The following is a 21,485-nucleotide window of genomic DNA, read 5'->3' on the forward strand; positions in this document are numbered from 1 at the left end:
ACCCTGCTAATATATCATCCCTCCTTACTGCAGTAATTGACTCCTTAATTAATATTGCGACACCCCCTCCTCTTATACCTCCCCCTCTGTCTCGCCTGAAGATTCTGTACCCCGGAATATTGAGCTGCCAATCTTGCCCTTCCCTCAACCATGTCTCCGTGATAGCAACAATATCATACTCCCATGTGTTTATCAACACATCTCCCCCTCTCTCCCTGCCCCCCTCTCTCTCTCCCCTCTCTCCCTGCCCCTCTCTCCCCCCTCTCTCTCTCTCTCTCTCTCTCTCTCCCCCCCATCTCTCCCCCTCCCCCTCTCCCTGCCCCTCCCCCTCTCCCTGCCCCTCCCCCTCTCCCTGCCCCTCCCCCTCTCCCTGCCCCCCCCTCTCCCTGCCCCCCCCTCTCCCTGCCCCCCCCTCTCCCTGCCCCTCCCCCTCTCCCTGCCCCTCCCCCTCTCTCTCTCTCCCCTCCCCCCTCTCTCTCCCCTCCCCCCCCTCTCTCCCCTCCCCCCCTCTCTCTCCCCTGCCCCCCTCTCTCTCCCTGCCCCCCTCTCTCTCCCTGCCCCCCTCTCTCTCCCTGCCCCCCTCTCTCTCCCTGCCCCCCTCTCGCTCCCTGCCCCCCTCTCGCTCCCTGCCCCCCTCTCGCTCCCTGCCTCGCTCCCTGCCCCCCTCCCTCCCCCTCTCCCTCTCCCTCCCTCCCCCTCTCCCTCTCCCTCCCTCCCCCTCTCCCTCTCCCTCCCCCTCTCTCTCTTTGCCTCCCCCTGTCTCTTCCCTCCTTTCCGGTACCAGAACGGAGTCAGTCCGACACCGGGAGGCCAGGTGCCCATCGCTCCGAAGCGAGCCCAGGGTTCCTCATCGTTAACGCGGCGGGCCTTTGGACCCGGTTGGCCGGGCGGCAGACGAACTCCTTTCGCTGTGGACTCCCGTATCCGATTTCAGTCGGTGACAGCTCAGAGAGAGAGGGGGGAAAGGAGAGAGAGAGAGAGAGAGACTGGGGGGAGAAGAGAGAGAGAGAGAGACTGGGGGGGAAGGAGAGAGAGAGAGAAATTCTTTTAGCTGCAGGCCCGGCCGGTCTGTAATGGCCGCCACTCACCTCAGGATTGGTCAACCGCTATTTTGAATGTTTTTTTAAAAGTAAAGACGCCTATGACACTCCCCTGATTGGTCAAATACGCCTATGAGACTCCCCTGATTTTTTGAACGTTTTTTAAAAGTAAAGACGCCTATGACACTCCCCTGATTGGCCAAAAACGCCTATGACACTCCCTTGATTGGTCAACCGCTAATTCGTGGATTTTGTACGTTTTTTGAACGTTTTTTAAAAAGTAAATACGCCTAGGACACCCTCCTAATCATAACCTTTCTTTTGATATAACACATGTGTAGGTACGCTCTATAACTTTTGAGTATTAGCAGCTGAGTTTCACTGAGGCTGTGTGTAATGTCATTTATCAAACAGGAGCATGCCTGTGACTCTGGAAGCTCACAGAGGGAGTCAAATCAATTTTGAATAACTTCAAAGCACTATTTCTCCCTGTCAGTGACTGGCTGAAATGTATTGTTCAATAACGCATAAGGCAACTATTACACAAGTGAAGATTGAAATGTTTCTGAATGCGCTCAGGCCCCATCAGTATCATTTTAACAGCAGAGTAACCTTTATAGAACTGTGTCATAAATGTAAATTTCATTCATTGTTGTCAGGCCTAGTCTTGCATACTGAAACACATCCAGGATATCAATTTGCCACAAGCCCCTGGTTGTGGCTGGCTTTTCAGTTGATATATTTCCCTTCCGTACCAACCCCCCTCGCACCTTCCCGGATAATGTGCCTATTTGTGAGGATTAAAACAGCTGTCTTATCGGTCTTAAATAAGACAGGTGTTTCAGGTGGGAACAGCTGGCCATCGGACCGGTATCACAACCTGTGAGAATAATGGTCTCCCAGGGGCACTCCGCACTGTCTTTTCCAATTACTGGTTTGGTGATGGGTTCCTGAACAAATGCTGGCCTTGGTCTCGAGCTTCCAGCTCATTTAATAGGGGACTTTTTTACAGTCCCAGTAGTGGAGCGCATTAAGTTTAGTGACCACCTTGCGGGATTTCCTTTAGTTCGGTCCTAATTAGCCGTGCATGGCCTGGAACTGAGTGCTTATCAAAAATAGTGAGTGGCGGGGGGGAAGAAAATTGCATGAATAATCAGAGTAAAATACTGCAGGCAACACTTAAAGGGATATGGCTACATATGGGGACAAATATTATTTCAGCCTTTGCAAAAGATTATAAAAAGCTTTTAAATCGCTTTCTCAGTCTTTCCAAAGGCTGTTTGGTTTGGGGTGGGCTGGGGGAAGGATGACAAAAAGCAAGAAAAAGGCAACAACAAGAAAGTGTGGAGGCAGGAAATGTTGTCTTTGAATAGGGATCAATAAGATTGTTTTTTTTAATTCACCAATTTCCATAATAAATTCACATTCTTTGGGTTGTTGGATCAGAAATGACCCGTTCTCTTCCAAATCTGATCTGGAATTCTCCCCCCTACCCCACCCCAGTCTTCTCTTTGGTTCTGCGATGCACTTGTATGGCATTAGCGATGTGCTTGCTGCACTTGACATGCGTCGCACACTTACATGATGGTGCACGTCGCACGATGGTCTCACTGACTGGATGTGCATACAAATCAAAACCTGGTTTTCAAAGGGATGAGATGATCGAAACAACAACAACTGTAGAGTGGCGGAGAGGTTTAAGGAGGGAATTCCAGAGCTTAGGGGCTCAGCAGCTGAAGGCACGGCCGCCTATGGTGGAGCGATGAAAATCAGGGTTGCTCAAGAGGCCAGAATTGGAGGAATGCAGAGATCTCGGAGGGTTGTAGGGCTGGAGGAGGTTACAGAAACAGAACATCAGCTGAGATCAGCTAACTCTGCACAGAGTTTCCTGGCCTGTATGTCTTAGCGTCTCACTGAGTGAGCTGACTAAGCCATCGCTGGGGCTTTGTAATGGTTTGTTTAAGAAAAAAATGAAAATGATAGTCCCACTCTGTCGAAGTGATTACTTATGAGCAGAGGATTACAGGCAACAAAAACTGGATTTAGTGTTTCGAGTATAACAGTTGTGCTCATAAGGCTGTTCCTGTGCTGCGAGGAACTGAGACCCCTTTTATCCTCTCTTACCAGCTGTCACCCCATGTCTGGCGAGTGTGCATGCAAACCCGGATGGTCTGGACTGTACTGCAATGAGACATGTGCCCCTGGATTTTATGGTGTATCTTGTCATCAAATCTGCAGCTGCCATAATGGGGCTGACTGCGACAGCGTAACTGGCAAATGCATCTGTGCCCCAGGATATAAGGTAACAGGGCTCGTTTACTCTGCTAAGAAATTGTGTGAGTTTTTTTTTCTTTAAATGATTTATAAAAGTTTGATAGGCATTTAATCGTTCAGATTCTGCTGCCCATTTTTTCCCCAATAAAAGTCCTCTCTATTGACAGCTTTCTACATTCCAGAAAAACAGGCTTTGAAATTTCTCACATCCGCTATCCGTATTAATCCTGCTGAATGCATAGGCCATTCAGCCCAACTGGTCTGTGCCGGTGATTATGCTCCACACGAGACTCCTCCCACCCCTCTTCATCTCACCCTATCAACATATCCTTCTATTCCTTTCTCCTTTGTACTTACCAGCTTCCCCTTAAATGCATCTCTGCTATTTGCTTCAACCAGACCCTGTGGTAATGAGTTCCACATTCTCATCACTCTTTGGGTAAAGAAGTTTCTTCTGAATTCCCTATTGGATTTATTAGTGACTATCTTATATTGATGGCCCCTAGTTCTGGTCTCGCTCACAAGTGGAAACATCTTCTCTTAGAGCACTAACAGGAGGCGCAAAGCAACCCAATTTTGCCCCCATTCTTTGCAGAAAAGAGGAATGATTTGAAGCAATTCATTTTTCTCTCTAAAAGAAATACTTGCATTTATACAGTGAATCCCTTCATAATTTTAAAGACCTCTATCAGGTCACCTCTCAACCTTCTCTTTTTGAGAGAAAAGAGCCCCAGCATGTTCAATCTTTCCTGATAGTCATCACTTTAAGAGATATTGGGGGGAAAATTGGGTCGCGCCCCTTTTGGGGCGCTAACTTCGGGATACTTTTAGCGCCCCTGCGCCCGAAATTGAGTGGTAGCGCCTCAAGCAGGAGGCGGGGTGCTACTGGACGCGCTCCCCCTCCCTCTTGGGGTGCTCCAGCTCAATATCGTGGCGCTATGTGCCATAGCACCACGCGCGCCGGCACGTCGCGCCGCGTTACTGCAGGCCTCCCTCCCCTTATTAAAGGGGAGGGGCCTTGCGCAGCGCTACCTGGGGCCCAACTGGGCCACCAGGGAGCGGGGTGCCGGCAAAAGACCCCGGCACTCAAGAGGCATGCTGGGCTGCCCGATCGCAGTCGGCACCCCGCAGGGGAAGGGCAAAGGGGGCAGGTGCCGGCAGGCAGCCAGCAAAAAAAATGGCCACCCAGCATCTCCCCTTTAAATATCGCAGCCCTGGCCGCACGTACGCTCTCCTGATCCTGTCGCAGATAGCGTCTGGCGGTATGTCGGGGCCGGGGCGCGAGCGGGGCGCTGCGCATGGCGATGACGTTATCACCGGAGGCGGGGCGCTACCGCCGCCACTAACCTCCTGCTGAATTTCGTGGGAGGCGTTCGTGGTGCCGCACCTGGGCGCTAGTTGCTTTGCGCCCCGTTAGCACCCTCTTAGAGCGCTAACAGGAGGCGCAAAGCAACCCAATTTTGCCCCCATTCTTTGCAGAAAAGAGTGATTTGAAGCAATTCATTTTTCTCTCTAAAAGAAATACTTGCATTTATACAGTGCCTTTCACGACCTCCGGACATCCCAAAGCGCTTTACAGCCAATTAAATACTTTTGAAGTTTAGTCACTGTTGTAATGTAGGAATCGCAGCAGCCAATTTGCGCACAGCAAGCTCCCACAAACAGCAATGTGATAATGACCAGATAATCTGTTTTTTTTAGTGCTACTGATATGCTAACGATTAATATCTAATTCCAGAATACCTACTTGTTTCCCAATTTTAGAATCTCTTCCTTTTTTTAACTCTTAAATATCATTCTGTTTCAATTGTTCCACAGGGTTCTGATTGTTCAATTCCTTGTCCAGCTGGTACCAATGGAGTCAACTGCTCCTCCACCTGTGACTGCAAAAACAAAGCAGCCTGCTCGCCGATAGATGGCTCATGTACCTGTAAAGCAGGTAAGAGAGTTCCGTAATACATAGGGTAGAAACCTGAACACACGTTTCATCAGGACGTGATTCTTCACCGCTTAGAGCATTTTAAAAGAACAGTTAACCTTGCATACACCAGCTTCCCACCCTACATATTCATTATTTTTGGGTGCTTTTATATGATGCTGTAGGAATATTTAGTTCCTATCCAAAAGACTGAGGTCCACTCAGGCGATCAAATAAACGAGGTTTAATTAAAACAAACAGAGTTTAACGGATAACTACAGGAGAACATCGAATATAGGTCTAGTCAGTTCGGAGGCTCCATGAGGACTGCTTGGGCGGTCCCGTGGCTGACGTCATGACGTCATCACGTTTTTCCCGCCGGTGGGGGATCACGTGATGAACGGCATGACGTCATCGCGTTTATTAAAGTGATCGCGCTCTGTACATGTAAACAGTGAAAACAAAGATACAGACTTAGGCTGTAGCTAACATTATTAAAGGGAATTATATACAATTGATTGGAGTCCCTTAGTGGCTCCACCACAGTGCATTTTTTTAAACTTGCATTTATATAGCGCCTTTAGTGTAGTAAAACGTCCCAAGGCACTTCACAGTGATTATCAAACACAATTTGACACCGAGCCAGATGAGGCGGTATTAGGACAGGTGACTAACAGCTTGGTCAAAGAGGTAGGTTTGAAGGAGAGTCTTAAAGGAAGAGAGAGAGAGGCAGAGAGGTTTAGGGAGGGAATTCCAGAGCTTAGGGCCCAGGCAGCTGAAAGCACGGCCGCCAATAGTGGAGCTAAGGAAATCAGGGATGCGCAAGAGGCCAGAATTGGAGGAGCGCAGAGATCTCGGAGGGTTGTGGGGCTGGAGGAGGTTATAGAGATAGGGAATGGCGAGGCCATGGAGGGATTTGAAAACAAGGATGAGAATTTTTAAATTGAGGCATTGCCACACAAGGAACCAATGTAGGTCAGCGTGCACAGGAATTGATTGAGACTCTTAGGGCTGGATTTTGTTGTTGGGGGTGAGACTGCTGGTTGTTGGGTTTCAGTCCCGCCCCTAACGACGTCCGACTAACCCACGCTATTTTCCCTTGATTGGCCTCGTTAAGCCCGCCCTGCGGGCTTAGCCGGCCAATTAAGGGAAAGCTGGTGACAGCGTATGATGTTTCATCTGTCAAAATGAATTGTCAGCGTTTGACAGCTTTGAAAAGCTGTCAAACACTGACAATCTCTGTTCTAAGATGAGCACCTGTACTGAAGGCTCACCAAACCTCTTTCCTTAGCAGAAATCAGATGGCTGCTGCATCTGAGAATGCAGCAGCCATTCTGTCATCTCTGCCATTTAGATGAGGCACCTTTGGATCCCCAAGGGTTGAAGGCTGCAGGAAGAAGCAAAGGTAAGTGAACTTTTTCTAACACTTTACACTCACCTCTCATACTTACCTCTCCACACTGGCACCCATCACTCACTTCCACAGCGGACTTTTCGATACTGCTCGCCTCACTGACCCGGGCGAGGTTCCCCCCTTGGTGACCCTTGCAAGGACATTAACACGCGTACACGAGGGGTGCGATCTTGCCAACCCTGGGGAAGAAGTTATGGAGGCGGGACTGCCGGGAAAATGGCAGAATCTGGGGGCGGATGCCCATCCCGCCTCCATGCCATCTTCCCGACAAGCAGCAGTTCCGCCTCCAACGCGCCCCCATTGGCAAAATCGCCCCCTTGGTATCCAGTGACTCACTAAAGTAGTTAAAAGTGTTGATGCTTTAAAACCTGCCACGCTGATGTGAAGTGTGAAGATGCGAGTGTGAAGAAATCAAATCATGTCATCTCACTATCATTCCTATTGCCAGGAGACAACCAATGCATTTTAAAATGAATTCCAGTTTCACACAAGGTCAGCATGTTGACCTTGCTGATACTGGGATGGTAGGTGTTCAAAACTGGTGGCTGGGGATGCTGTTATTGTGGTGCTATGACATTGATATGAGGGCTTCACGTTACTAACTCCAAGTCTGCATGTAAATGGAGCTGTCGGGAAATAGGTTAGGGAAAGGAACGCAATTGTTTTCAAAATATAGTTAAACCACTTCAAAGAAATTAGTTTTCATTCACCCTTCTTTTACAGGTGATGACTAATGCTAGGTTATTGTTCCGCAGCTCCTACCAGTCCTTTTTTAATTTCACTACATTGGCCATTTTTTACGTGACCTCAGTCCGTTAGTATCAGCATGTTATTTAACGGGGAGGTGGGGGGGGGGGGGGGTGCGTATAACTGTCCAACTAAATCCTGTGCTCACCTGATATTCAAGAATATTTTTTTACATAGCGAGTTGTTATAATCTGGAATGCGCTGCCTGAAAGGGCAGTGGAAGCAGATTCAATAGTAACTTTCAAAAGGGAATTGAATAAATACTTGAAAGGGAAAGATTTGCAGGGCTATGGGGAAAGAGTAGGGGGAGTGAGACTAATTGGATAGCTCTTTCAAAGAGCTGGCAGAGGCAAGATGGGCCGAATGGCGGCCTCCTGTGCTGTGAGATTCTATTATTCCAGGATAATTATTTTAATAGAGTAAATAAGGAGAAATTGTTTCCACTGGTGGGAGGGTCGGTAACCACAGGACAGATTTAAGGTAATTGGCAAAAGAACCAGAGGGGAGATGAAGAGAATTTTTTTAATGCAGCGAGTTGTTGTGATCGGGAATGCGCTGCCTGAAGGGTGGTGGAAGCAGATTCAATAGTAACTTTCAAAAGGGAATTTGATATATATTTATTGCCGGGCTATGGGGAAGGGCCATCTATTCTGTGTGCATATTTGTCCTCCTAATCAAAGCAAAGTGTTAAAACTGTGTTAATTGGGGGGAAAAATAAAGGGTTTTGCACAGCTGCCTCTGGCAGACTCCCATAAGCCGATAAAGATAAACAAAGCTAAAGTAGCACATACCATGGCAGGGGAGAGAGATGCTACTGGTTCATTTCACTGGTTCATTCATCATCAGATTTATAGAATGACTAGCTGGGGGGCCCGGCGTTGCCAAGGCTTTTTTGTAAAACGGCAGTTTGAAGGATTAGGCCCCGCCCACCCCGTAGGATTGGTCAACCATCAAGTAAATCAATGCTAATGAGCGGATTCCCCCGTAGGATTGGTCAACCATCAGGTTTTTGAAAGTTTTTTGTATACTGTCCGAACAATTTTTGTCTGACCAAAAAGTAAATACGCCTATGACACTCCCCTAATCATAATCTATCTTTTGCTATAACATATGTGCAGGTACACTCTATAACTTTTGAGTGTATAGCGGACATACACGCAGACAGACAGACACGCAGACAGACAGACGGACGGATCCTTTTTATAGATATATACAGCACAGAAAGAGACCATTCGGCCCATCATGCCTGTGCCGGCTCTTTGAAAGAGCTATCCAATCAGTCCCACTCCCCTGCTCTTTTCCATAGCCCTGCAAATTATTCCTTTTCAAGTATTTATCCAATTCCCTTTTGAAAGTTACTATTGAATCTGTTTCCACTGCCCTTTCAGGCAGTGAATTCCAGATCACAACAACTCGCTGCATTAAAAAAATGTCTCCTCTTCTCCCCTCTGGTTCTTTTGCCAATTACCTTAAATCTGTGTCCTCTGGTTACCGACCCTCCTGCCAGTGGAAACAGTTTCTCCTTATTTACTCTATCAAAACCCTACATTTATTTGTAGTTGAGATTCTTGTTCAGCAAGTGGAGAAACTCTGCACCAGAGAAAAATTCCTTGACAAATGCACTGGACTGAACTTGCATCAAATTGTTGTTTTTTTTTATTCGGTCATGGGATGTGGGCATCGCTGGCAAGGCCAGCACTTTTTAATTTTAAAAAAATTCAATTTTTTTTCCTTTTTTGTTTTTTTTAAATGTATTTTTATTTATTTATTTTTTAATTTAAAATTATTTTTTGGTCATACATGACTCCAGTTTGCATTTGTTCCACTCGCATTCTACTTCAAACTGGTATATAAAATGTTATTCATTCTCGAGATATGGGCATCGCTGGCAAGACCGGCATTTATTGCTGATCCCCTGGTTGCCCCTCGAAAGAGTGGTAATGGCCGCCTTCTTCAACCTCTGCTTGTGGTGTGGCAAAGGTGCTCCCACGATGCTGTTCAGTAGAGAGTTCCAGTAATCATGAAGGAAACCTCATTAAACTAAACCATCCATTTATATATTATATATATATTATAATTTTTGCCTCAAATGACATAAGTTGCATGCAATATGTTAAAATATGTAGCAGGTATCAGTATTTTGAGTTTATGCCTTCAGCTGCCTAGGCCCTAAGCTCTGGAATTCCCTTCCTAAACCTCTCCATCTTTCTCTCCTCCTTTAAGACGCTCCTTAAAACCTACCTCTTTGACCAAGCTAATGGTCACCTGTCCTAATATCTCCTTATGTGGCTCGGTGTCAAATTTTGTCTGATAACTGCTCCTGTGAAACGCCGTGGGACGTTTTACTATGTTAAAGGAGCTATATAAATGCAAGATGTTGCTGAAGAGGAGAACGGAGGTGATTTATTTTCAGAGAACTGAAGAAGCTTAAATTGTTCTGGATATTCAAACAATTGTCATGACCATATCTCACAAGTCAAATACGTTTGTTATACTGCGTTGATTTTCATTGCTATCCCAGATGTGCGGTTGCCGTGTTACAGTGTAAATCTTTGTTGTCTTGACTCTGGCAGGTTGGCATGGAGTCGATTGTTCAATTCCTTGCCCTCGCGGTAGATGGGGTCTTGGCTGTAACTCAACTTGTCGCTGTGCCAATGGAGGAGCCTGTAACGCACTGGACGGGACCTGCACTTGTTTGGCAGGATGGCGAGGGGACAAGTGTGCACATCAATGCCAGGTAGGGTGTATGCCAACAGCGCATCCCATTGTGTGCTGAAAATAGTTGCACTCATCCACTGCGTCAAAGAACACCTGCATTTGGGGAATATGGCTACTACGTTCATATAAAACATTGCTTTATATTGGAGCTTTGTTGGCAAACAAACATTTAATTTTTTATTAAATTCAGCATCACTTTCAAAACCTACCAATTCAGGGGACTAATTTAGGGAGTTACTGTGGGTCAGTTCAAATCCAACCAAAGCTGAGGCTGGTTCTAGGAGCACTAATCAGGAAAAACTGGGCAACTGTAACTCAATGCCACAAAAGCAAATGCTTAAAAATTGTTGATTATCTATGTACTCTATTATTTTACATTTTACTGTAGTTTGTTTCTAACAATTTTACCTTCTAACACTTATGTAACTTATTTTCATTACAAAGTATATTCAAACACTTTTACTTTTCCTCTGCATCACTTTTGAGTCATGAGAGCCACAGCAAAGAAAATAAGCCCTCTGATTGGCTCAAGCCATCCTCAAAGGCTGTTTTTTTCCACTAACCAAGGCCTGTAAGTGTAAAAATTGATAGAGTCATTGTCAAGCCAACATTTGACACAGTGGCCTAGAAATTAGTTGGCGCCTCAATCCCTATATTTCAGGATGTGTTGTCTAGTTACAATGAGAGGACAAGTTGCCTCTCGGCCGTGCTGAAAGAGGACTCATTCAATTAGATCATGGCTGATCTGTATCTTAACTCCATCCACCCGCCTTGGTTCCGTAACCTTTAATACCCTTGCCTAACAAAAATCTATTACTCTCAGTTTTGAAATTGACCCCCAGCCTCAACAGTTTTTTGGGGGAGAGAGTTCCAGATTTCCACAACCCTTTGTGTGAAGACGTGCTTCCTGACATCACCCCTGAATGGCCCAGCTCTAATATTGTTAACATTGTTGGTTGTAACATGCATATCTCCTTCATTTATTTTTCCAACTTGCAAACATAATCATGAGGGCGTGTATTCATTTTTTGTTTGCCAGGATGGTTCATATGGAATGAACTGCATCGAGCGTTGTGACTGCAGTCATGCTGATGGATGTCACGCCACCACCGGTTATTGTCGCTGTCTTGCTGGGTGGACAGGTCTGTTACATTTCTTCTCCAATTTTAATGTAAGAATTGAATGTACGGCACAGAACAGACGATTCGGCCCAACTGGTCCATACCGGTGTTTATGCTCCACACGAGCCTCCTCCTACCCTACTTCATTTCACCCGATCAGCATATCCTTCTATTCCTTTCTCCCTCATGTGCTTATCTCGCTTCCCCTTTAATACATCTATACTATTCGCCTCAACCACTCCCTGTGGTAGCAAGTTCCACATTCTCACCACTCTCTGGGTAAAGAAGTTTCTCCTGAATTCCCTATTGGATTTATTAGTGATTATCTTATATTTATAGCCCCTAGTTCTGGTCTCGCTCACAAGTGGAAACATCTTCTCTATGTCTACCCTATCGAACCACTTCATAATTTTAAAGACCTCTTTCAGGTCACCCCTCAGCCTCCTCTTTTCTAAGCAAAAAGAGCTCTAGCCTGTTCAGCCTTTCAGATATAAATCTGGAACATATTTCAATTTTGTTGGTGTAACACCAGAAAATATAAGTTTACAGATTAGTTTCAAAACGCTGAAAATGGAGGTTGTCTGCGATTGCACAAAAGGACCTTTAACCCAAGCTGTGTCACTACGGCTTCAGATGAATGCTGAATTAAACTTAAGAGACCCACGTGTAAAGCATCGGGCATGAAATGAATGTGCATTTTTTTTTTTTAGAGCGCTGCCTAGCTGAAGTTTATCGTGTTCACTGAGCAATTGCCTAGCAACTTGCAAGTCTCTCAAAGAGCTCTTTGTCCTTTTCATTGGCATTCCATTCCATCACCGTACTACTTCTCAGTGTTAACAACAGACACAAGTATTCTACAAAATGATCATCTTTCTTCAGCTGGAGAAAAATTTATATATTTAATTATTTTTGTTTTACAGTTATTCTACACTATTAAGGGAAACCATTAGATGTTTTTCAAAAAAGAAGCTCTGCCGTTTAAAAATTATGCTTCACTAATTTCCTTTATTTACGCTGTTACATAATACAGCGTACTTTCTGTGAGATCCAGTCAGTCATCAGCTGTGGCCAAATGATTCATTCAATAGCAAGACAGGCTCAATTGTAAGGCGAGTAGACACAATAAGGTCTAAACTCTGCAATGGATGTTTACTGGCATTCCATTTAAAAAGAGACATTCACTAGTTGGTGCTGCAAAATAAAAAGGACAAGATTGTTTTTGTTGCATAAAATATTCTTGTTTCATTAATATGCTACAGTGTCATGTGACACATCTGCTTGTGTGGCCTCAGATAATTTGTCACGCATGTTTAATACATCCATTTTTATCACTTTGTAACTGGACCTGTAAACAGAACATGTCAACATCTCGAGATAGACGTCCCGTTCCACCACGCTCCCCTTCTTGATGTAATGTAGCTGATTGTGTCATCACCTAACCATGAGCAATGTACTTGTGAAAACTTTCAGCTAATCACCAAAAAATAGAAACTCAGAACGTCATGTCTAGCACGGCAATCTGGCCATGGTCTCGTTGAATGGCAAAACAGGCTTGAGGGGCTGAATGGCCTCCTCCTGTTCCTAAGTTCCCATCCCTAACGTGACGAGAAGATGTTTTCCTTTGGGTTGTTATTTCCAAGAGCTTTATTTGGAACTGTTAATCCTTTGTTGACTACGGTGCATTCTTGCATTAGTGGACTGGGAGCCCCATGAATGAAGGCGTTTAGTCAAGCTCTCGATTTGAAACAGAAACTCCAGTAGGTTATTAATGTTAGGCTAATGTAGTGAGGATGGGGTTGAATTTCAATGGGAGAGTCTGCCGTAACTCCACCAGGAGACCAGAGGCACCCCTGGAAAAGAATGAAGACCCGGTTGTACTGTTTCCAGGGGTTTACGACTTGCCTTGTGAGGGGGCAAACATAGAAACATAGAAGATAGGAGCAGGAGTAGGCCATTCGGCCCCTCGAGCCTGCTCCACCATTCAATGCGATCATAGCAGATCATCCAATTTTAGCACCCGGTCCCTGCTTTCTCCCCATACCCCTTGATCCCTTTAGCCTTAAGAAATATATCCAACTCCTTCTTAAATATATTTAATGAATTGGGCTCTACTGCCTTCTGAGGTAGAGAATTCCACAGGTTCACCACTCTCTGGGTGTAGAAATTCCTCCTCATCTCTGTCCTAAATGGCCTACCCCTTATCCTTTAGACTGTGACCCCTGGTTCTGGACTCCCCGACCATCGGGAACATTCTTCCTGCATCTAGTCTGTCCAGTCCTGTCAGAATTTTATAAGTTTCAATAAGATCCCCTCTCATTCTTCTAAACTCCTACGAGTACAAGCCCAATTATCCCAATCTCTCCACATATGTCATTCCTTGCATCCCAGGTATCAGCCTGGTGAATCTTCGCTGAACTCCTTCCATGGCAAGAACATCCTTCCTCAGATAAGGCGACCAAAACTGCACACAATACTCCAGATGTGGTCTCACCAAGGCCCTGTACAACTGCAGCAAGACATCCTTGTTCCTGTACTCAAACCCTCTCGCTACGAAGGCCAACATACTATTTGCCTTCTTAACCACCTGCTGCACCTGCATGCTTACCTTCAGCGACTGGTGCACAAGGACACCCAGGTCTCGTTGCACTTCCCCTTCTCCCAATCTATTGCAAAACCCCCTTACTACAGCAACTTGCATTTATATAGCTCTTTTAATGTAATATAAAACGTCCCAAAGTGCTTCACAGGAGCGATTATCAAACAAAATTTGGCACCAAGCCACATAAGGAGACATTGGGACAGGTAGGTTTTAAGGAGCGTCTTAAAGGAGGAGATAGATGCGGAGAGCAATGGAGTGTGCAGCCCCTCTAAGAGGCTGTGCAGCCCATTCAAAATACCGCGCATGCGTGTTATTTCCCATATAAAAGCTGTTGAACCAGTTGCGTGGGAGCTCCAGAGCGCTGCGCCATGCAGCCCAGCGCAGCTTAAATGGAACATTTGTGGAGAGGCGGAGAGGTTTAGGGAGGGAATTCCAGAGCTTAGGGCCCGGGCAGCTGAGAACACGGCCACCAATGGTGGAGCGATTAGAAGGCAAATAACGTCGGGATGGAGAACCCGCGAGGGGTACCCGACTTAGTGGCTCGGTCAAAGCGAAGCCTGTCTGGGGAGCCTGGTACTTGCAGTGAGGTGTGGTGGAGCCCACCTGCTGCGATCCAGGTAAGGGAAGCGGCCTTAGATCCCTGAAGCAATGTAAGTTTATTTTCTAAAACATTTTTACTGATACAGCCTCCTTATGTAGGGAGCCAAAGGGACCATGGTTGAGGTTGAGGAGGGAGGCCCTGGGAAACCTCCGCCCCCGCCACCAGCCCCTGACCCCCGACCAATTCATAGCGCTGTCCATAACCTCAGGATGTCCCAAAGAGCTTTACAGCCAATGAAGTATTTTTGAAGTGTAGTCACTGTTGTAATGCAGGAAACGTGATAATGACCAGATAATTTGTTTCTCGTTGTTGGTTGAGGGATAACTATTGGCCAGGACACCAGGGATAACTCCCCTGCTCTTCTTCAAAATAGTGCCATGGGATCTTTAAAGTCCACCTGAGAAAGCAGGTTTACATAGAATTACATAGAATTTACAGCACAGAAACAGGCCATTCGGCCCAACTGGTCTATGCCTGTGTTTATGGTCCACACGAGCCTCCTCCAACCTTACTTCATCTCACCCTATTAGCATATCCTTCTATTTCTTTCCCCCTCATGTGCTTATCCAGCTTCCCCTTAAATGCACGATCATCTCATCCGAAAGACGGCACCTCCAAACAGTGCAGCACTCCCTCAGTACTGCACTGGGAGTGTTGGCCTGGATTATGTGCTTAAGTCTCTGGAGTGCGACTGAAACCCGTGACCTTCTGATAAATTCTGTTCCCAGAAATGATTTAGTAATCAGCTGCAATAAAATCATTCCATTAAAACATTCTGAAAAGGATGAAAGAGTAAGAAAACATTGAGCCCATATGGAGCCAACCCTTCCTTTCACTTTTGGGACTGGACATGGCTGCAGATTTCATTGATTTGAAACTTGGGCCTAGAAGTTCATGGACTTGGTGCTTTCTTGAAGAAAAATGGTTGCTGCCTCACTCCTGCCCGCCTCTGGCGCGGGACTCGGCGGCCGCCATTTTGGTGAGGGCCACAGTACTGCCGTTAGCAGCGCTGGCCCTAGAAATGCAGATCAGCAGAGCGTGATGTCAATTGTCATGCAATGCCGACTTGGCGCCACGCTCTGCAAACTTGGACCTTAGCGCTAGGTCCTAAGCTCGATCTGAAAATCGAGTGTGCAGCACACCGACAGAGACGCTGTCAGCACTACTTAAAGGGACACACACATCTTTCAGGTAAGTTTGTATTTAAGCTTTTGGACTGGATTTTTAATATTTTATTGAAGTAGTGACTTGGTGCAATAGATGTTAAAAGTTCTTAAACTGTTCAGGGAGTGCTGCTGGATGCTTGTAAGGCCTTGGATGGTAAAGGAAGGCCTCTGAAAAAATGCTGAAAATACTCAGCAGGTCAGGCATCACCCGTGGAGTGAGAAACAGAGTTCACGTTGTAGGTCGAGATGCTGCCTGACCTGCAGTGTATTTCCAGCATTTTATGCTTTTATTTCAGATTTCCAGCATCCGCTCACAGAGAGAAGAGGAAGATGCAGAAGAGGAAGACGCAGAAGAGGAATGAAGCGACCCAGACAGGCCCTTTCTGGCCGGGATATCCAGGAAGGAATCATCCGCCTGCGGTGCCAGTGACCACAACCCAAATTCCCCTTTCTATGACCCACAGCAATGTGGTTGACTCTTAACTGCCCTCTGAAATGGCCTAGCAAGCCACTCAGTTTGAAAAACCACTATGAAAAACAATAAGAATAAAACTGGATGGACCACTCGGCACCAGCTACGGGACACGACAACGGCACACCCAGCCCAGTTGATCCTGCAAAGTCCTCCTCACCAACATCTGGGGATTTGCGCCAAAATTATGAGAGCTATCCCACAGACTAGTCAAGCAACAGCCTGACATAGTCATACTCACAGAATCATACCTTTCAGCCAATGTCCCAAACTCCTCCATCACCATCCCTGGGTATGTCCTGTCCCACCAGCAGGACAGACCCACCAGGGTTGGCGGCACAGTGGTATACAGTCGGGAAGAAGTGGTCTTGGGAGTCCTCAACATTGACTCTAGGCCCCATGAAGTCTAATGGCTTCAGGTCAAGCATGGGCAAGGAAACCTCCTGCTGATTACCACCTACAGCCCTCCCTCAGCTGATGAATCAGTACTCCTCCATGTTGAACACCACTTGGAAGAAGCACTGAGAGTAGCAAGGGCACAGAATATACTCTGGGTGGGGGACTTCAATGTCCATCATCAAGAGTGGCTCGGTAGCACCACTACTGACCGAGCTGGCCGAGTCCTGAAAAACATAGCTGCCAGTCTGGGCCTGCAACAGGTGGTGAGAGAACCAACACGAGGGAAAACCTACTTGACCTCTTCCTCACCAATCTACCTATCGCAGATGCATCTGTCCATGACAGCATTGGTGGCAGTAACCACCGCACAGTCATTGTGGAGACGAAGTCCCGTCTTCACACTGAGGACACCCTCCATTGTGTTGTGTGGCACTACCACCGTGCTAAATGGGATAGATTCAGAACAGCTCTAGCAGCTCAAAACTGAGCATCCATGGGGCGCTGTGGGGCATCAGCTGAAGCAGAATTGTATTCCACCACAACCTGTAACCTCATGGCCCAGCATATCCCTCACTCTACCATTACCATCAAGTCAGGGGACCAACCCTGGTTCAATAAGGAATGTAGAAGAGCATGCCAGGAACAGCACCAGGCATACCTAAAAATGCAGTGCCAACCTGGGGGAAGTTGCAATACAGGACTACATGCATGCTAAAAAGCGGAAGCAGCATGCAATAGACAGAGCTAAACAATCCCACAAACAATGGATCAGATTATAGCTCTGCAGTCCTGCCACATCCAGTCATGAATGGTGGTGGACCATTAAACAACTAACGGGAGGAGGAGGCTCCATGAATATCCCCATCCCCAGTGATGGTGGAGACCAGCACGTGAGTGCAAAAGACAAGGCTGAAGCATTTGCAACCATCTGCAGCCAGAAGGGCCGAGTGGATGATCCGTATCAGCCTCCTCCTGAAGTCCCCACCATCACAGAAGCCAGTCTTCAGCCAATTCGATTCACTCCACGTGATATCAAGAAATGGCTGAGCACACTGGAGACAGCAAAGGCTATGGGCCCCGACAACAACCCAGCTATCGTGCTGAAGACTTGTGCTCCAGAACTAACCGCACCTCTAGCCAGGCTGTTCCAGTACAGCTATAACACTGGCATCTATCCGACAATGTGGAAAACTGCCCAGGTATGTCCTGTCCACAAAAAGCAGGACAAATCCAATCCAGCCAATTACTGCCCCATCAATCTACTCTCAATCATCAGCAAATTGATGGAAGGTGTCATTGACAGTGTTACCAAGCAGCACTTACTCACCAATGACCTGCTCACTGATGCCCAGTTTGGGTTCCGTCAGGCCCACTCGGCTCCAGACCTCATTACAGACTTGGTCCAAACATGGACAAAAGAGCTGGGGGGAAAAATTCAGTTGTTTGCGCCTCCCGTTAGCGCCTTAAGAGGGCGCCAATTGGGGTGCAAAGCAACTAGAGGCCGGGCGCGACGATGTTTGTGCCACTCGCGAAATTAACTAGACATTTTGCGGCGGCGGTAAACACTTCCGCCACGATCTCCTGTTCCAGCAGATTGTGACGTCATTCGAGTGTGCAACGCCCCGTTAGCGCCCCAGACCGGGTATTGAGTGGCGCCCCCTGCCTTACCGCCTGCTGCTAGCAACGACAGGTTGAGGGGAGCGTTATGCTGTCAGAAAGGGACTAGGGGAGCGCTATTTAAAGGCGACCGCTTCCTGCCTTTTTTTGTCGGTGACATTTTCGCACCACGCAGTCAGAGAGAGAGAGACTGACTTCTGGAGAGATTCAACGCTGTGTGAAGGAGTTTTGAGTACTGAGCAGCATTTTGCAGGTTTATTTCGATTTGCCCTTCCTTGCTTCGCCAGCACTCTGAGGTAGCGCCTCACTCCTCGGCCTTTGCGCCTTAAGGCAGGTGTGAAGCGCCTGATTTAGCGCTTCAATCACCTCCAGGGGCGATAAAAGCCAAGTTTGCTGTCGGAGGCGATAATTAGCACCAGGCGCTGAACTTTGCGCACGGCCGACAACGGCACCCCAAATGGAGCGATACTGAATTTTTCCCCCCTGAATTCCAGAGGTGAGGCGAGAGTGGCTGTCCTAGACATCAAGGCTTCATTCAATCGAGTATGGCACCAAGGAGCCCTAGTAAAACTGAAGTCAATGGGAATCGGGAGGGAAGACTCTCCACTGGCTGGAGTCATACCTAACACAAAGGAAGACGGTTGTTGTGGTTGGAGGTCAATCATCACAGCCCCAGGACACCGCTGCAGGAGTTCCTCAGGGCAGTGTCCTAGGCCCAACCATCTTCAGCTGCTTCATCAATGGCATTCCCTCCATCATAAAGTCAGAAGTGGGGATGTTCGCTGATGACTGCACAGTGTTCAGTGCCATTCACAACTCCTCAGATAATGAAGCAGCCCATGCCCGCATGCAGCAAGACCTGGATGACATTCAGACTTGGGCTGATAAGTGGCAGGTAACATTCGCGCCACACAAGTGCCAGGCAATGACTATCTCCAACAAGCGAATGCCTAACCACCGCCCCTTGTTATTCCAAGGCATTACCATCGCTAAATCCCCCACCATCAACATCCTGGGGGGTCACCATTGACCAGAAACTTAACTGGACCAACCACATAAATATTGTGGCAACAAGAGCAGGTCAGAGGCTGGGTATTCTGCAGCGAGTGTCTCACCTCCTGACTCCCCAGTGCCTTTCCACCATCTACAAGGCACAAGTCAGGAGTGTGATGGAATACTCTCCACTTGCCTGGATGAGTGCAGCTCCAACAACACTCAAGAAGCTCGACACCACCCAAGACAAAACAGCCTGCTTGATTGACACCCCATCCACCACCTTAAACATTCACTCCCTCCACCACTGGCGTACCGTGTCTGCAGTGTGCACCATCTACAAGATGCACTGCAGCAACTTGCCAAGGCTTCTTCGGTAGCACCTCCCAAACTCGCGACCTCTACCACCTAGAAGGACAAGGGCAGCAGGCGCATGGGAGCACCACCACCTCCCAGTTTCCCTCCAAGTCACACACCATCCTGACTTGGAAGTATGTTGCCGTTCCTTCATTGTCGCTGGATCAAAATCCTGAACCTCCCTACCTAACAGCACTGTGGGAGTACCTTCACCACATGGACTGCAGCAGTTCAAGAAGGCAGCTCACCACCACCTTCTCAAGGGCAATTAGGCATAGGCAATAAATGCTGACCTTGCCAGTGATGCCCACATCCCATGAACAAATAAATTTGACCCACACCTTACCTTCCCTCTGTTACTGACCATCAGAGTGTCTTCTTGGCCACTATGCTGAAATAAAAGCCACCACAAAGCCAACTTTCGAATGCAACTTTATACATCTATCCATCCAATATTGGATCAAAAAATCAACTAATCACCCTGATACATTCCCTTAGTGGCTGTTTTGTGTGTGCCTTTGCCTATCCTACTGATGTCACGCAGTGCTACCCCAGTGGCTGCAACATGGCTGGTGGAAGGCTGCAACATGGCTGGTGGAAGGCTGCTGACTTTCAGTGGGGGACACTGCAAATGGCCTTGCAGGTCAACCTTGAGGAGCTGGTGACTGGGAGTGTCAAATCGAGTAACGGTGTTTCGTCGTCTTCTTCACACTCCTCTCCCTCTTCTTGGTCAACCACTGGCTGGGCCGGCTGCATTTCTTGGTCTCTGAAATGAGGAAGGCACAAGGATGGGGTTGTGGTGAGGGGAGGGCGGAAAAGCAAGAGGTACATGCGAGAAGGAGGATACCAGCATCTGTATCCTTTCAGCCCCGCCGCTGGCCAAGGGCTCAGCCATGCCCCTGCCAAGAATGGCCAGCACCATCTCCTCCAAGAGGGTGAGGTGATGCTAGGAATGGGAGGTGTGCCTCGTGATTGGTGCAGGTTGCTGGTAGGTGAGTGATTTGGGGGGGAGTCATGCAATGAGTGTGTGAGGCTAGTGGTGCAGTTGGTAGGAGACGGCTTTTGAAGATGCATTCACTGACCTTGAGCACTGGTCTGAGGTCATGAAGCTTCTTTGGGCACTGGAGCCAGGCGGTGGGGGTGACACTGGTGGCAGTGACAGCCTCGGTGATCTGGTCCCACATCCTTCTTTCTGGAGGGCCTCTTGGCCCCTGTGCTGGAGTGCTGCGCCTGAGACCCTGGGTGCCACTTCCCTGGCTTGTTGAACCATTTGTGTTGGTGCTGAAGCACTTTTACCTTTTTTCTAGGTGCGGAAGGCAATTCAGCTTTAAGAGCTGAAAACTCCCATTTGGGAATCACTTTTAATGTTTATTTTTTTTCAGAAGGCAGTTGAGCTCGAAGGATTAAAAACTGCCTATTAAAATTATTTTTATTTTTTTCATTTTAGAAGACAGTTTCCCTTTAAGGGACTGACACTGCTTTCTAAAATGACAGGCTAGCTTTAAGAGAACGCTGTTCCAGCTCCAGGGACACTACAGCTACACTACATTGGACCTCCTGCTGAGAGTAGCACTGGAAAACCATCCTTACATGGGAAATTCAGCGCTGCGCTAATGTTCAACAGCAGGCAGCTCCAAAATACTGGTGCTGTCTGTGTGATTAATTTGGGCGGCCGTTAACTGCGGCCCGCAGTGGCACCAGCAGCTTTTCGGTGCACTTGAATTTTTTGCCCTTGATTCTTGAACCTGTAGCAGCACACAAGATCAAATTTATCTGACAAAAGTACAATTAAGTTTCTCTCCCTATCTCTAACCTCCTCTAACCCTCCAAAATCTCTGGGCTCCTACATTTCTGGCCTCTTATGCATCCCTGATTTCCATCGTTCCACCATTGGTGGCTGTGCCTTCAGCTGCCTGGGCCCCAAGCTCTGGAATTCCCTTCCTAAACCTCTCCACCTCTCTCTCCTCCTTTAAGACGCTCCTTAAAACCTACCTCTTTGAACAAGCTTTTGGTCACCTGTCCTAATATCTCTTTACGTGGCTTGGTGTC

General features: G+C 47.3%; 1 protein-coding gene across 3 annotated transcripts in view; it reads left to right on the plus strand.

The window, feature by feature from the left end:
• The window catches only part of megf10 (multiple EGF-like-domains 10), a 267,435-nt gene that overhangs the window by 181,773 nt on the left and 64,177 nt on the right, over positions 1-21,485 (plus strand). For all 3 annotated transcript variants that reach the window (XR_015078906.1, XM_085992076.1, XM_085992069.1), the window contains exons 10-13: positions 3,168-3,342; positions 5,133-5,253; positions 9,967-10,130; positions 11,151-11,253. Coding sequence is in view for 2 of the 3 variants with exons in the window: in XM_085992076.1 (XP_085848202.1) it covers positions 3,168-3,342; positions 5,133-5,253; positions 9,967-10,130; positions 11,151-11,253 (563 nt within the window). In the remaining variant the exon portion in view is untranslated. The remainder of the gene's footprint in view (positions 1-3,167; positions 3,343-5,132; positions 5,254-9,966; positions 10,131-11,150; positions 11,254-21,485) is intronic.

The sequence above is a fragment of the Somniosus microcephalus genome, chromosome 1 (genome assembly GCF_052327205.1).
Source record: "Somniosus microcephalus isolate GS21.2 chromosome 1, FLI_Smic_1.0, whole genome shotgun sequence".
In the NCBI taxonomy this organism is placed as follows: Eukaryota; Metazoa; Chordata; class Chondrichthyes; order Squaliformes; family Somniosidae; genus Somniosus; species Somniosus microcephalus.